The 17,368-nt window shown below is 45.5% G+C and overlaps 1 protein-coding gene across 2 annotated transcripts in view; it reads right to left on the minus strand.

Annotated features, from left to right (window-relative positions):
• Positions 1-3,744: 3,744 nt before the first annotated feature.
• Positions 3,745-17,368, minus strand: part of LOC309555440 (beta-hexosaminidase subunit beta-like) — a 110,060-nt gene continuing 96,436 nt past the window's right edge. For both annotated transcript variants that reach the window (XM_082257464.1, XM_082257463.1), the window contains exons 12-14: positions 11,961-12,051; positions 10,109-10,213; positions 3,745-3,917 (exon numbers count right to left, since the gene is read on the minus strand). In XM_082257464.1, coding sequence (XP_082113590.1) covers positions 3,857-3,917; positions 10,109-10,213; positions 11,961-12,051 — 257 coding nt within the window. In that variant the 3' untranslated portion in view covers positions 3,745-3,856. The remainder of the gene's footprint in view (positions 3,918-10,108; positions 10,214-11,960; positions 12,052-17,368) is intronic.

Raw genomic sequence — 17,368 nt, forward strand, 5'->3', positions numbered from 1 at the left:
CCGAAGGTGGTGAGGGTGTCCCTTCATGCGGAGGATGAACCGTACTTGCAATGCTCGGACTCATCTGACCAAGCCGTCTCGTCCTCTCTGGAGGCTTTGAACGGTTTACCTTTTTCCTGCTCCCCGAGGCACGAAAAAGCCCCCATGAGCCTTGAAGGAAGGACCCCGCTGCAAGTGGGGAGTTTTACCCTTCACGGATTGGGGAAGGAGGGTACTCTTACCCCCCGTGAGACCCTTGACAATCTTATCCAAAGGAGTCCCCAAAAAAGGGGGTCCCCCAAATAGGGGATATCAGACACTGACTTTTTAGAGGCATGGTCTGCCGACCAGCTCTTCAGTCACACCATGCGGTGGAGTGCAATCCTCACCGCAGACAAGACAATCTTGCGACCAGGGGAGCCTCGTCCAGGGCTGCGTCACAGGTACAAAATGGCCTGGGCCATTTGGTCCGTGAGCTCAATGAGAGTCTGGGAAACCGACTCAGCCACCAAGTTGCGCTTAAGCACCTTAATCCATTCCGTAAGAGAAACCAGCACGGAAGCGAACACTGGCTTGAGGAGTGAGCCGATCACCAAGTACATGTGGTGGGAAAGCGACTCCACACGTCTGTCCATCGGGTCTGCAAACACTGGGGAGTCCTCCACAGGCACCACCGTGGATTTATTCAACCTGGAAACCGTGTGTTCCACCTTAGGTGACACCATCCAGCGATTGGAAACTGGGTCTGCAAAGAAGTAGCGGCGTTGAAAACGCTCAGGCACCGCCAGGCGTGATTAACGCGTCGCCACTGTTCGTTCACGATATCGTGAAAGTTCACGATATCGTGAAACTCCTCGGGGCAGGGGAAAACCTGACCCGACTTCTGGGCTTTTCGGGAGCCGAAGACAACCCGCTTACCTAACTGGGTGGGCACATCATCTATGTGCAAAGACTCCCTAACTGAGCGAATAAGTGCTTCAACCAAAGCGCGTTCCCGCGCAGCGGAGGACTCATCCTCCTCACCATCTGAATGTGCGGACAGGGATCCCTCAGGGAGGGCAGTGTCCGTGGCAACCATATCAGGCTCAGAATCAGAAGACTGAGAGGGCAGCGGCCATTTTTGAACATTAACTTGTGACATGACAAGATGAATTTTGGATGCCTAAAAGTTTCAATGGCTGCAGATAAAAAAGCTAGGGAAGGTGATCCGGATGTCCCGGATGCATAAACAAGATCAGTGGGGAAATTGTCACCCTGGGACTCCATTTTGGCAGAAATACAAAAAAAGGATAGCTGGCCCTTTAAATAGGCGATTGCGGTCCACACTGCGACCCAGCGCTGCTGTTGGAGGCCCCCATAATATAATCAGATAACGGATAAAAGCAAATGTGTCTAAGGAAACTGGCCAAAAGACCAATAAATCCTCCAACAGTGTGAGCGAGAGAAAACAAACTGCTCTCCACGCTTCTCTGCAGCAAGTGAAAGATGGCTGAAGGAAGTGACCAAAATCACTAGAGGCCGAACAGTGCCCTGAGCTACACAAACATGGTGCCAATAGAAAGTATAGGGGGAAGCACAGGGAAAATGGCTGCCGCCCTCACAATGTGGCTTGCCCACATCCAAAATGGCACAGAAAACGGCGCCAAAAGCACACAGCAATGAAAAATATGGCTGCTGCCCTTAAACTGATGCAGCCAGGCTTGCCCTCACCCAATGGCAGCCAAAAACGGCGCCAACAATCAGGAGCCAAGGGACCCTGGCCACCGCAGGAATCGACTACAGGAAGCCACCCAGGACAAGGTAGGAGCCCTACACACCCCCCCCACGCAGTGGGCGCCGCTAGAGCGCCCCCAAAAAGGAGCAGGGAGGCAGGGTCCGTCCAGGGGGGACCTCACAGAGACCGCAGCTCTGACATCCCCAGGAGTGGGCCCACATCACCCACCCCCCCCCCCCCCCAGAGGACGGTCCCAGGGACACGGGGGTAGCATCACTCACAATACCATGGAGCGTGCGGCCTCCGCTCCGATACAGCTCGCCTCCCACCCTGGGTGTGAGTGCCATCAGCCAAGAGGGGACGCTGCAACACAGGGCGTTGCAGGTTGATACATCCCAGCGAAGAATTTCTCTGCAGGCTCGTTCCCATCTGTCGGGGCACCGTTGTGGTGAGGCCTGGGCGGACCACAACCTGCACACCCTCGTAGACCAGGCTGGGGTTCCATAAGGATCTAGATTATCCAGTGTGAAGCCAAGGCCCGGCTTTCGCTTGTAGTTCTCCAGGAGGATCCCTCTGACTAGCTAGCGATAGTGAGTGAAGAAAATAAACACTGCAAAGAAAAATAAAAAAAACGGAGACCGGAGTCCCAGCAGGGTATCCTAGGTCCTACTCCTGAGCCAGGCAAGAAACTGATTAGTAAGCTCAATGTGTCTAGGGGTAATGTCTGGAGAAACAGCCCCTAAAGGTGTGTAGTGAAAGTTTTTTGATGAAGTTTCACCGCCTAGCTTGCTCCTGCTCATTTTGTTCACATTATCTGAGCCAAACTATCTGAGTCAGACACTGTATTAGTAATGGTGGTGAGCGACCATGTAGTGGCAATCTGGCACTAACTGACACTGGCTGGGAGGGATACTAATTGACATGGACCGGGAGGAAAAGCCAGCCAGATCCTGTGTGTTCTGATTACAAAAACACAGAGGTCTGTGCTGGGATTGGCCACAGCTGATCAGCAGGTATACAGCCAAAATCATTGGCTGTAACTGGCTGACAGACTTGTGCTGTGCCAAAGACAACCCAGATCAGCAGAGGATGTGCACATCACACTTGAGAAATAGGAAGTAAGCATTATGTTGCTTAGCCTGGAGCGGCCGTCCACCCGCAGTACATGTACTGTGGGCGGGTGGCAAGTGGTTAAAAATTATTAGCATATTGAGGAGGGGAAAGGAGGGACAAGGGTAGCCAAACTTAAGTAGATCAAACTTCAGCTTTAGGCCTCATGCCAGGACATTTGTGGGGTGCAGGTCGCCTCAGGTTACCGATGCCAAGCAGTGATAACTGACTGAAGCACTTTAACTTGTTCAAGAGCGTCAACCAAAGAGAAGGGACTTTAGTCTGTGTTGTAGTAACATGCATGTTTTACCAAAGCTTACCACAACACACATACTGTAGAGTGGTGTTATTTATTTTAAATTGCACCACAATAAACTAATACAATAGTGGCTAAAAGTATCTGCACTGCAGCAGACCTCCTGGATTTGTATGCACTCTGTTGAGAAAACAGATGAACGTTTTTTTGTGCAAAAATTAGGCTACCTTAACAAAACGCACACCAATGTTTGTTTTGCAATGCGTCACAATACTAAAGGGTTAATGAGCCCTTTGGGTTTTCTTTTTCATATGTTCATATGTAACTCAAGTGTATGTCCTATTGCTTTGGGGCGGTCTATCCATCTTGTCATTCACTGCCAAGAAGCTTAACCTTATACATAATATTGCATCACAAAACTGGCAAAAACAAACTAAAAAATAAAAAAATATGGCTCAACTCAGATGTGTGATCATATAAAGCTCCCCTAATTAGTCTGCGCTGAAATAAGATATGGTCATAGTATGGTCACAGCTAATAACTGTAAATAAGTACCAAGTATCTGAAGCCTTAAACAAATAACAAACGCACAAGAAGCACACAAGATACTGGAAAGGTTTTATTACAATAAAATGGAATCATAACATTCACCTTAATAAAAAAAAAAAAAAATCAATCATCCTTAATCCGTTTGTAATCTTTACAGGATAAAAAAAAAAATAATCACGTTGACCTGTGTAGTGCATTTTGGCCCAGCTGTCCCGATTCTTCAGCCATTAACACACTGGTAGAATTGTCTAGTAGTTCATTTCATTTTCACAGGTTCCGACATAGAGCGGCTCTGCTCCTATTCCACGTCTGGAAAGGGGGGGGGGGGGGGGGGGGGATAAAAAAAAAATAATCACAATCTTAGTCAGTATAGAGGCTGCCTGGTAATGTTCATATTTTCATATCTATGCATGAACAGTGTCTGCTCTTATGCAATATTTCAGAAGCCAGAAAATCTAGTTCTGCTTGGTTGCCATGTGCTGTATACTATTACTATTGTTTTTCTTACTGAATATAACCCAACAGTTTACAACCCCATGACCTGAGCACAATGTACTGTAGATTCACATCTGCAACCCAAATCTTAAAGAAAACCAACAGGAATATGTAATCTACATCTGGGCTCCTGAACTGTTCTAGTAGTACAGCTTTGCTTTACACAGGCTGAAAGTGGACGTTTACCCTGTGCATGTTTAGTGAGAAAAAGCAAGTCCTACTGTAGTACCTTTTCATACGCATCCCTGAAAGTCTGAATGCGGTCCATATTTCTGTTCCTGTGTAAGGCAGGTTCACACCTTTTCTGTATGGGGCCATTATCAGATAAGGGAGCACTTGATTCAGCCCCCGTGTGACAACAGAAGGTCCATAAAATTCTACAGTTCCCTTTTATCAGTAATTAATAGACCACAATGGCAAAGATCTTTTGCTTTTGAGGGAGGCAAGACATAATAGATTAGCTCTGCCCTGCTCCAAAACATCCGCTGGAGCTACAGGAAATCCCGATGTAGAAGTTACAAAGCTTAGAATTTCACTTGGAAGCCAGTCATAATGAGGAGCCCAAATTTAACCTCCCTGGTGGTATGATTCTTTTGGATTTTACGTGCTGAAAGCGGTACCATTATTTTGCATGTAATTCTTGTGAATGAGCAACCCAAACCAACTGTATACATTTTATATATATATATATATATATATATATATATATATATATATATATATATATATATATATATTATACAGTTGGTTTGGGCTGCTCACTCACAAGAATTACATATATATATACATTTACATAAAAAGTACAGTAAAACTGCAGGAAAGGGCACTGGGGGGCAATCTAATGTGTTTTTTATTTTTTTTATTTTGAATAGTATCAGTGTGTTTGGTGTGTTTTTACATTTGAATTTGCCGCCGGTTCCACCCCCCTGCGAACATCAGGTCGCAGGAGACGGAAGCCGGGGCACGGAGACGATCGGGTGGAAGATCCGCCGCGAGACACCACCGAAACACATCGCTGGATCCCGGTGACAAGGTAAGAAACCTCTTTTACAGGATCCAGCGATGCTTCTGGCGGTACCCCGAGCGTGGCTCGGGGTTACCGCTTTTGGCTCTGAAATTTAACCCCGAGCCACACTCGGGAATACCGCTAAGAAGGTTAAGGGAGATGTAGAACCACGCTATGAGCTGGCTGACATCTGCGTATCACAGTGCTTTAGCATCTTTGGATAAAAATGGTTAAAAAAAAAAGTCCACATGCAAACACCTAAAACGTCAGCAATTACAAATCCAAGGGATTTTCCCAAGTTAGACATGACCTCTAGTACCATACAGTGGCAAGGAAAAAGTATGTGAATATATGGAATATATGGTTTTCTGCGTTAGACACAAAATGTGAGCTGATCCTCATATGATGGGAGGGTTTCTTGCCTTTGGCCGGGAGCAGACTGCAATCTGTTACGTAAAAAAATGGAAATGTACCTTCATTACAAGAGTGAGATTAGGGGTATTGACAGTGCGATTCCCCTATGCCTAATCAGAATTTTGGTACACTGCTCTCACAATTAACAGTACCTGGATACGCTATTCTATGGTTTAGGTGTGTTTCATCTCCTGTGTTCTCCTCATGCATATGTTCTGTCTAATAGAGGTTGCACTTATTGTCAAATCTTTTTTTTTTTCTGCCTTGTATTACTATTGGCAATATGTCTATTTTGTCAAAATGTCTAATAAAAAGATTGAAACACAAAAAAGTCACAATAAACTAACACAATGTGCTTGAGTTGATAACACAATTCTAGTTTCTCGTGTCTTTACTGAACTCACCCAAATATTCAGTGGTGTCGGAAACAGTAAGGGCACTCATAGCCTAATTACTTCAACTATAGCTAATTGGAGTCAGCAGTTTGCACACCTGGAGTCCAATTAATGAGATGAGTTTAGAGGCATGGTTTAGAGATACTTTGATAAGACACTCAAAATTTTAAAGATTGTGGTTCATAAAAAGCATCAGCTGATGTGAACTCTGGCTTGCAAAAAGCAACATACAATCAAGAGTAGTTGATCTGCCTAGGGCTGGAAAGGGATACAAAGAAATCTCAATGTGCTTAGGCATCCAGTCGAGAGACAAATGTTCTATAAATCTTCCCTATACTTACCATAGTCAGGCTGGGGCCAAGTTCGACAGCCTCTGGTATCGGGGCCAGGTCCTCCGCCATAAGGACCGCCTGGAAGGAAGGTAGATGCAGCAGCCATCAGTAGCAGAGAAGAGCCCGATTTTGAGTGAGCTGGGGCGCTTTATATCTTTAAAATTCCCGCTGGAAATCAGCTGGGCATTGTTTCCTATTAGCTGAATGGTAGTGCCCCCTTCCAAGATGGCCGCCGCCCTTCTTCCGGTGGCAGCGCCATCTTGGGGACGTCACTTCCGCCACGCCAGCGGCGCCGCTGGCTGCTGCAACCCACGCCTGGAGACTCGCCCTGGAGCCCTGCGTGTCCAGACCAACAGGAGGGAGGTGGCGTGCGGCTCAGTGCGGCCTCCGGCTGGCCGCAGGGATCCCTCCATGGCCTGCTTTAGCCTTGGACCCTCTAGGTGGGAGGTAAGCGAACAGGGCTGAGGATTGCCTCCTGACTCCTCTCACTAGCCCACTCCCAAAGGATAGGGGTAGCCAGCGCCGTGTGCCCTGTTAAAGAAGGAGGGGGGATCCCCAACCCGAGAACCTCACCCCCCCCCCCCGGGGAGTCCTCCTCCCTCACCCCCCCAGAGTTTGGTATCTGCAGCCTGATGACCTCACCGGCTATGCGCAGGGGGAGGGAGGAGGTGGGGCAGGGGATGAAATACCATGCTTGTGTAAGCAGGACAGGAAACACAAGAAAACTGAGGGGCAGCCTTTTAAACTTAACTATGCTTGTGTTTCCTGTAGGAGAAGGAGCCATCTCTCATGTGACCTTCCTGGAGGGTGACTTGGGAAATGTGCCTTTAAGAGTGGCCCCATCAGAGCCCCAACCTTAACCTCATAGTGATGCTGTGAAATGACCTCTAGAGAGCATCTTACAAAAATGTGTGATCTGTAGCATAGAAATAGTCAAAAATTCCCCCTGAACGTTGTGCAGGTCTGAGCCAGAGCTACCGAAAGCGCCTGCTTGAAGTCACTGCTGCCAAAGGAGGTTCCACCAGCTATTAACGCCAAGGATTCAATTTCTTTTTCTGCCATCACTGTGAAAGTTTAATGGGTGTGTTCAATAAAGACAAGAAATTAAAATGGTTTGTATTTTACCAGCTTAAACATACTGTTTATTGTTGGGACATAGATGAGGATCAGATCACATTTTATGGCAAATGACTACCGAAAAACAGTTATTTCAAAAGGGGTTTAAAAACATTTCGTTAATACTGTATATGCTTTAAGCGTGCTTCACTGCAGAACCCAAAAGTTTTTCTAGGCAGCTGTACCTTCAAATTCTCAGACTTTTTTCTGAGGTCCCCTTCACACTTCAGTGTTGTGGCAATGTGTGCTAAAATCTATTTGTTAAAGAAGAGCTCCAGTCTCTTCCCAAAAAATGAAGTCAGCAGCTACAAATACTGTAGCTACTGACTTTTGATACAAGGACACTTGCCTGTCTAGGGATCCAGTGCTGTCATCACCCGAGCGGATTCTTCAATCGCCTTTAGGCCCAGGCAAGCCAAAGCCGGTTTCCCACTACACATTAGTGAACTGCACTACGCTTTGTGAATGATCCCGCTGTCTTCTGGGACCTGTGAGGTGTCCCAGAAGGCTGAGGGGAAAGTCCGCAATTGTCAATACCAATACGATCGGCACCAACAGAAATGTGTGTTTCTTGTCACAGGAATAAATGAAGGCCAAGTCCCCATAGCAGCTGGAGAGTATCCTTGGGAGTATGCTCGGAAAAAAATCTCTCAAAAAAGCACTTTATGACATGTTGCTGCACTTGAGGCTCAATCCATTGAAAATCAAAACAACCAGCTTGCCTAAGAACATTAACCCGTTTATTCAAAAGTCATAGATACAATCATAAAAATGATAAAAGAGGGGACATCCAAACATATTCCTTAATTGAAAGGATAGTATGTAACTTGAATCTCAGCTCTTCCTCTCCTAGAACTAAGCCCAATGCTGGAAAGTTTACTTGCCTTTGAATGGAGATGTTGCTGGCAATCATGTGGCTGATGAAAATAGGTTGAAGCTGGCGGCCGTGATACCCGATCCAAAACTTGCAAGAGGGCCTGTGCAAGGAAGGCTCGTGGTGCCAAAGGCAGCCGACAACAGATGACAGCTGCTGGGCTTCACAGCACGGCCAGTATCCACCCGCTGAGGAGACGTCTCAGCCTCACACCAGACTGGCTGAGAGCAGGGAGGACTGAAAGCCGTGAAAGCAGATCAACCTGGCACCAGAAGTTGTCAGACAGTGCTGCGACTCGGGGCTGTGTTATATGGAGGAGGGAGAATCCTCCATATTACACAGCCCCAAGCCGCAGCGCTGTCATCTCCTGGTGTCAGGTTGATCTGTTTCCTCGGCTTTCAGTTCTCCCTGTGCTCAGCCAGTCTGGCGTGAGGCTGAGACGTCTCCTCAGCAGGTGGATACTGGCCGCGCTGTGAAGCCCAGCAGCTGTCATCTGTGTTTGGGCTGCCTTTGACACCATGAGCCATCCCTGCACAAGCTCCCTTGCAAGTTTGGAGCGGGTATTATGGCCACCAGCTTCAGCCTATTTCCATCAGCCACATGATTGCCAGCAATATCTTCATTCAGAGGCAAGTAAACTTTCCAGCATTGGGATTAGTTCTATGAGAGGAAAAGCTGAGGTTCAAGTTACATACTATCCTTTTATTTAAGGAATATGTTTAGATGTCTTAATTTTATGATTGTATCTTATGACTTTTAAATAAACGGGTTAATGTTCTTATGCAAGCTGGTTGTTTTGATTTTCAATGGATGGAGCCACAAGTGCAGCAACATGTCATAAAGCACTTTGAGAAAAAATTTTCTGAGCACAATGTGGGGGGAAAGCCGAACTTCTGCTCGGATCACTGCGGCGATCTGGAGGTTGGAGCGGATACCTGTCAAAACCAGGAACCTGACCTGCCCCCTTTCCAGGAAAAAAAAAAAAGTGCCGATCATTACCCTCTACAGGACACTCACCCCCTTCCTGGCCAGGCCAACTTTCAGCGCTGTCCCACGGGCGTTCAGTTTTTTTTGCCCGATCAGGTCCTTTTTTTTTTTTTTGAAACTGACACGGATGACACTTGTGTCTTTCGGTCCCGTCTTTCATCCCATCCGTTTGCGGATGAAAAACGGACATAATGTATCTCTATGTAAATACGGATGTCAGCAGATGACACCACTGACATCTGTTTTTGCGTCCGTTACGTTTTTTGAACGGAAGAAAAAATAGGTTTCTCTTCCGTTCCAAAAAAATGATCATCCGCTGACATCCGTATTTACATAGAGATACATTATGTCCGTTTTTCATCCGCAAACGGATGGGATGAAAAACGGACATACGGAACGCCCGTGTGAAAGAGCCCTTAAATGACAATTGCGCGGTCATCCAACACACTGCATTTATTTTTTTTTTTTAGACAAAGGAGCTTGCTTTTGGTGGTATTCAGTAATTTTTCTTCTTCACTGATGTGTGCCGATGAGGCTGCAGTGATGAGCTGCACTGATAAGAAGGCACTCATAAGCACTGATAGACACCGCTATGCTTCATTGACAATCAGTGCCCTGATTATCAGTGTAAATGCCCCCTAACTTGAAAGCTGGTTATCGGCTTTCCTTTCCTCAATCACTTACAGCACTAATATATATATATATATATATATATATATATATATATATATATATATATATATATTAGATCAGGCAATCCATTGGTCAGTTTTATTCTATGGTGTGGAGTCACAACATAGTATGATGGTTTAACAAATTATTTAGAGTAATACAATTAGGAAGGCACAATTTTCTATGCTGCATTTTCTCAAAGGACTTACCCAACCATACGACACCTGTGTACAGCCAGCCTGTTATAAGCATCCGCCACGGAGGTCACTTTTGCACTGCTCCAAAGTCTTTCTGCAACCGCACTTGCTCTAGGCCTGTGGGAGAGGAGAGGAGATTTAATTCTGTTTCTATAGCATGACAAAAACAGGAATTTACCATTCTGCTATGTTAACCTAACTACAATATTTACCGCCTTAGGCTACTGCAGTCATTTAATACAGAGCACCAACAACAATGGAGTCTCCGAGCACAATCCATTTTGGTGAGCATACCAGAAGCTGCTTGCTTTCAGACTCCAACGGAAAGTTTGTACTTCTTGTCTGATAAACAGCAAGCCGGGGGTGTGGAGGATTTTGATTTCTAAATCTTTTAGTTAAGTGCATACCATTTCAGCTTCACACTATTTAGCTTTAGGCTAAGTTCACACTGGCATTGAATGCAGGCATTTGAGGGGCATTTTTGATGCTCCTGAAACCCCTATGAAAATAATATAATGGAAAGCACATAGTGCTGTTTGCACTATCAAAACTTAAAGCGTTAGCGTCACATCGCTTCAAAATGTTGAGTCGAGGTGTTTGAAGCCTTTCAAAGTCTATGGTAACGCTCTGCAAACACATTGGCAGGCGTTTGCGGTGCGTAAAAATGTTCAAAAAAAAAAAAAAAACACACACACACACACACGAGAAAAATAATGTCCAACAATGTCCTGTAATGATAGAGGAGAGTATAGTGTCCTGCAGTCATTGGTTTGTGCTGCTTGAAGACGGCTGACAACTTAAGGATAGGTGCGTAAATCACAACACAGGGCATGAAAGTGCCCTTTTAGAATATCTACAAGACAAATTGGATGTACCCAATGGCACCTAGATGCCCTTCTCTTCCTCTGCTTAGCCAATTTCTCATACATCTGTAGGCGGCCAAACATGAGAAAGAATAGTAAAGGAATCCATGTTGCTGCCTTCCCTGCTAATGGAGTATGCACAGGAAACATTCACCATGACAAACCACATCTCAAAGTGTTTTCCTGTCGTGTCACTTCCCATAAAAAAAAAAAAAAAAAAAAAAAGGAAGAATAAAAAAACATTTGTAGACCGCTTTTAACACGCATCAAACAAGTCAAAAACAGGCACAGGGCATTTGGGAAGCATTTTTAAAGCATCAATAACACTTGTAAAACACCAGTCTAACTCCCATACTAATGCACATTAAAGTCTCTCCCCCTCCCCCCCCCCTAAAGCAGATTTAAAATTTTTATTGCTCAGTGCAGTCATGTGGCCAGTTCTGGCCAATGAGCATTATGCTGTCACACAGTCTTCGGTGCTGTGTAGTGATGTTTTTAGAGTGCTGGAAAATTACAGCTGTTGCAGAGGGTGGCAGAAGATGGGGATCTTATAAAAAAAGGTACATGCAGTGGGGATTGCAAGGGTGAGGAGGGTGTTAAGAGTCCGTTCACATTTCCATCTTCTTTGAAAAAGGTGACCTAACCCTTTACAGCCCATTCACACTGCCGCGACAGGATTTTGTGGGGCGACCTGTGAAGTCGCGGTGCACAGCGTGCACCGCAACCTCGGTGCGACTTGCACGGACTTCATATAATTGAAGTCAATGCAAGTCGCCTCCAGGTCGCCCCAAAGTAGTACAGGACCCTTTTTCTAAGTCGGAGCGACTTGTGTCGCTCCTATTAGAACGGGTCCTGTACTATTCAATGGCGAGCGACCTACCGCGACTTGTCAGGTGACTAAGTCGCCTGACAAGTCGCGCTAGTGTGAATGGACCCTTAAACATTGCAATGTATGTGTAGATTCATGAATTCTAAATAAACAATGTAACAGGCAAACATACCATAGTCGTGGTGTGAGGTTTGTAGCGTCCACAAATTCACCCCATAAACAAGCTTCACCACCAATCACAAGCTGCTTCTGCTCTTCGGTCCCTGCAAGAACAAAGCACAAGTATGTCTAAAGGTCAAAACGCAATAGAACAGCATTCTACTGCAATCACGTTAGAAGGCACAAATGTTAAAACAATTTTTTTTCCTCAACTTGGGCCTGGCACCCTTACTGCATGCAGGCGACATTCATGTAAACTGCTTAAGGAGGTGAATGCAGTGGCTGATTGTCATGTCAAAATTTGACAGCTGTGCAGGAGCGGGTGCACAGGATCAAACGCACACAAAAAAAAATGTATTACTTTCTTTGTATTGGAATTTCTACTGAAAAAATGCAGCCCTTCTTAACCCAACTGGCAAGTTGTTTAGATTCAGACAAGACCGTAAAAAAGGGCCTGTTCACACAGTATGCAACAAAAAGCATTTTCATGTGTCCTGTTCAATTACAACAGAGCAGAGAGGTGCTGAGCAGTGAGGTGCAAAAATATTCAGCATACGGTGCCTTGAAAAAGTATTCATACCCCTTGAAATTTTCCACAGTGTCATGTTACAACCAAAATTTAAAATGTATTTTATTGGGATTTTATGTGATACAACACAAAGTGGCACAGAATTGTGAAGTGGAAGGAAAATTATAAATGGTTTGCAAATTGTTTTTACAAATAAATATCTGAAAAGTGTGGAGTGCATTTGTATTCAGCCCCCTTAAGGCCCCTTTCACACAAACAATCCAATCAGATCCGCCTGTCAGCTTTTAGGGGGATTTGATTGGATCCTCCAGGCATCCCTATGGCGCAGCGGATGTCAGCGGAGACATCTCCGCTGACACCCGCTGCTATCCAATTTCCGATCCGTGAAATCCGGACAAATGAATACCCTATTTTCCATCCGTCCAGGGGATTGGATGGGATCGGATGAGAGCGGACAGGCGGTCCGTTCTCATCCGATTCCCCCATAGAGAGCAGCAGGGCTCTGACACCTCCCTCTCCACACACAGAGTGGAGAGGGCGCTGTCACCTGCCTGCTCAGCGGGGATCGGCGGATCATTCCCCTGCTGAGCAGCACAGATTCCGACGGAGGCGGACCGTGTGAAAGGACCCTTACTCTGATACCCCCAACTCAAATCTAGTGGAGCCAATTGCTTTCAGAAGTCACCTAATTCGTAAATAGAGTGTCATTTAATGTCAGTATAAACATGGCCATTCTGTGAAGCCCTCAGAGGTATGTTAGATAACCTTAGTGAACAAACCACATCATGAAGGCCAAGGAACACACCAGACAGGTCAGGGATAAAGTTGTGGAGACTTTTAAAGCAGGGTGAGGGTATTAAAAACAACCCCCCCCCCCCCCCCATGCTTTGAACATCTAATGGAGCACTGTAATCCATCAGAAAACGAAGAACATGGCACAACTCCAAACCTACCAAGACATGGCCGTCCCACCAAAACTAACAGGCCAGGAAAGGAGAATCAGCCAAGAGGCCCATGGTAACTCTGGAGTAGCTGCAGGGATTCACAGCTCAGGTGGGAGAATCTGTCCGCAGGACAACTTAATCGTGCACTCCACAAATCTGGCCTTTATGGAAGAGTGGCAAGAAGAAAGCCTTTGTTGAAAGAAAGCCATAAGAGAGGCCACTTGGGGGACACCGCAAACATGTGGAAGAAGATGCTCTGGTCACACTGTGGGGATAAACTAGCACTGCACATCACCCTGAAAACAGGTGAAACACGGTGGTGCCAAAATCATGTTGTGGGGATGCTTTTCTTCAGCAGAGACAGGGAAGCTGGATGGAGACAAATACAGGGAGATGTTACAAGAAAACCTTTTTGGAGTCTGCGAAAGGCTGAGACTGGGGCGAAAGGGTTCACCTTCCAGCAGTACAACGGACCCTAAACAATAAACATACAGCCAGAGCTACAATGGAATGGTTTAGATCAAAGCATATTCATGTATTCGAATGACCCAGTCAAAGTCCAGACCTAAATCCAATTGAGAATCTGTGGCAAGATTTAAAAAAATTGCTGTTCACAGATGCTCTCAATCCAATCTGACAGAGTTTGAGCTATTTTGCAAAGAAGAATGGGCAAAAATGTCACTCTGGATGTGCAAAGCTGGTAGAGACATACCCAAAGACTTGCAGCTGTAATTGCTGCAAAAAATGGTTCTACAAAGTATTGACTTAGGGGGACTGAACACAAATGCATGCCACACTCTTCACATATATTTTTGTGAAAATTTTTTAAAACCATTTATCATTTTCCTTCCACTTCACAATTATGTGCCACTTTGTGTTGGTCTAATCACATAACATCCCAATAAAACACATTTACGTTTTTGGTTGTAACATGACAAAAATGTGGAAAATTTCAAGGGGCATGAATACTTTTTCAACCACTGGATCTGCTCACCTGAAGTCAGTATGTGCCCGTCTGTTTCTGTCAATCATCAGATGGGATGATGCATAGAAATTTCAATAAAGTAAAAAATAAAAGAATAAATAAATAGCAAAAAAGTGAACAGTGCCTTTTTTAAAAATGCAAGACACCTCCCAACCAGAAAGAGACACCAGCTTGAATGCTAAAAGTAAAACAGTTTTACCATGTGGGAAGTTAAAAAATTAAAGCGGAACTGAGTGCAGAAAAAAAAAAAAAAACTATTATGCAGTCTGCCAATAGCATTAACACAGCAGTCTGTTTTTCAAAGTCCCCCCTGTAACAGTTTTATTTCCTGGTGATCCAACAAGTCAGAAATGTAGCTTCCCTCCAACAGACCAAGCTGTTTGGCAACAGCAGAAGTTAGAGGGTTGAAAAATTGGATTTTTGACTTACCGTAAAATCCATTTCTCTGATGTTGACGGACACAGCCCCTGATCTTCTTAACCATTGGGTTACAATGCCCCCTACAGGAATAGGACACTAGGCAGAACAAAAAAAAAAAAAAAAAAAAAAAAAAAAAAAAAAAAAAAAAAGTCTAGCTATGCCTATGGTCATTCCCAGGGGGATATGCTCCCTCTCTGCTATAGGTACTCAGATTTGTTAAAAGCAGTGTCAGAAGATTTACAACTCCACAAAGGGGAGGGTGCTGTGTCCGTCAATGAAAAATTGGATTTTGGTCTTTCCGGAAAATCCTTCTCTCTGAAGTTCATTGACGGACGCAGTCTTCTGATCTTCATATCAGTAGGGTTATGTTGCCCCCTACAGGAGTAGGACACTGGGCAGAAAAAAAGTTCTGGCTACGCCTATGGGCAGTCTTTCCCTGCTATAGGATGTCAGTTTTGTATCAAAGCAGTGTCAGAGAAAAGAATACCAACTCAACTCAAAATAGTGGGTAGGTACTGCGTCCCGTCAATGAACTTCAGAGAAAAGGATTTTATGGTGAGACAAAAATCCAATTTTCTCTATCGTTCATTGACAGATGCAGTCTTCCGATCTTCATATCAGTAGGGATGTCCCAAAGCAGTGCCATAAAATAAGGGGTGGGAACAGTCTAAAAATAAGTCCAAGACTAAACCATAGCCAACCAGGCAACATAGGACTCATTCGAACAAGAGGAGACCAACCTGAAAAAAAACGTAAACACCCTAAAGGGAGACTAAGAAACCCCCTTAAAAAGAAGCCTGCAAAACTGCGGCCAAAAGAGGCATCTGCAGATGCCAGCACATCCATCTTATAAAATTTTGTGAAGATATGAACAGACAACCAGGTAGCCGCCTTGCAAACCTGAAGCACAGATGCCGGATGGCGAAAAGGCCAGGAAGCACTAAGCTCCCAAGTAGAATGCGGCATAAGAGAAAGGAGGAACCGGACCCTTAATTGAATAAGCCTGCACCACTGTCTGATCCATCTGGAAATAGTCGCAGCAGATGCAGGCAGCCCTTTTTTTGGGCCATCCGTAAGTACAAAGAGCAAATCAGACTTCCGAAGAGACTCCGTAGTCGCCAAGTACACAGCGATTGCCCAAACCATATCCAAAGTATGCAGTGCAAAATTCCTTAAAATGTTTTGGCTTAGAACACTAAGAGGGTAACACGATGTTCTCATTTAAGTGAAAACTGGAAACCACCTTCGGAAGGACGGATCGGAACGAAGTACCACTTTATCCCTGTGAACCACCAGATAGAACGTCAGGACAACGCCACCAGTTCGGAAAACCTGCGAGCAGAAGTAATAGCCACCAAGAAGGCCACCTTCTGGGACAAGGTAAGCAGGGGAATCTCCTGAATACTTTCAAAAGGAGTTTTCTGGGAGGAGAACCGACAGCACCAAATTAAGGTCCCAAGGTGGCAACGGAGATCGCACCTGAGATACCAAGTGTCGCACCCCCTGGATGAAGCTATGCACCAGGGAATGGGTGGCTAATAGCCTTTGGAAGAAGATTGCCAAGGCCGAGACCTGACCCTTGAAGGTACTCAAGACCAACTTTTGATCAACTCCCCGTTGAAGTGAAGACCCGAGCCACAGAGTAAGAGCGAAGAGCCCCAAGTGACTCATACCACACAACATACGACTTCCACGTACGATAATAGATCTTCCTAGAAGTTGCTTTTCTCGCTTTAAGCAGAGTAGGAATTACTGAAGTAGACTAACCCCCTGTCCAGCCCCTGGGTTTCAAAAGCCACTTCCAAGGCCGCAAGGACACTTTTGGTGCCCCCCTTGGTGATTGACATAAGCCACGGCCGTGCCAGTGTCCGATTGAATGCGCACTGGACAACCCTGCAGGTGCTCGGTCCATTGGATTAGGCAAAGCATGATTGCTCTCAGCTCCAGAATATTGATCGGTAACCTAGATTCTTCCAGGGACCAGACAACCTGCCAAAAACCCCTTCCCCACACGGACAGACTGGCATCCGTGGTGACAATCATCCAATATACAGGGAGGAAGGATTTCCCTTGCTTGAACATCGGGGACCGAAGCCACCATATCAGGGACTCCCTGGTCATCTGGCTCAGCTGGATCTTATTGCCCAGGGAAATTGTATTATTGCTACATTTGAAAAGGATTTCCTTCTGGAGGATCCTCGTGTGGAATTGAGTGAAGGGGGGACCACCTCAAAAGGACACCTTCAGTCCCAGAACTCTCATACAGGTCCAAGGGACGACCACTTGCTGGACAGCAACAGCTGAATCACAGTCTGGAGTTTTTCCGGAGAAAGAAACATCCTGGCTGATGACGAGTCCAAAGTCAGGCCCACATAGTCCAGTCTCAGGGAAGGGACCAAAGACGACTTCTGAAGATTTAGAATCCACCCAAACTCCTCCAGAGTTCTCATGGCGATTGCCAAAATTGGTTTCCAGCACCGTGGGAGACTCCGCACGTAGAAGCAGATCGTCCAAGTAACCCAGGACCGATATCCCCCACTGTT

Source organism: Pelophylax lessonae (genome assembly GCF_965119305.1).
Source record: "Pelophylax lessonae genome assembly, chromosome: 1".
Classification (NCBI taxonomy): domain Eukaryota; kingdom Metazoa; phylum Chordata; class Amphibia; order Anura; family Ranidae; genus Pelophylax; species Pelophylax lessonae.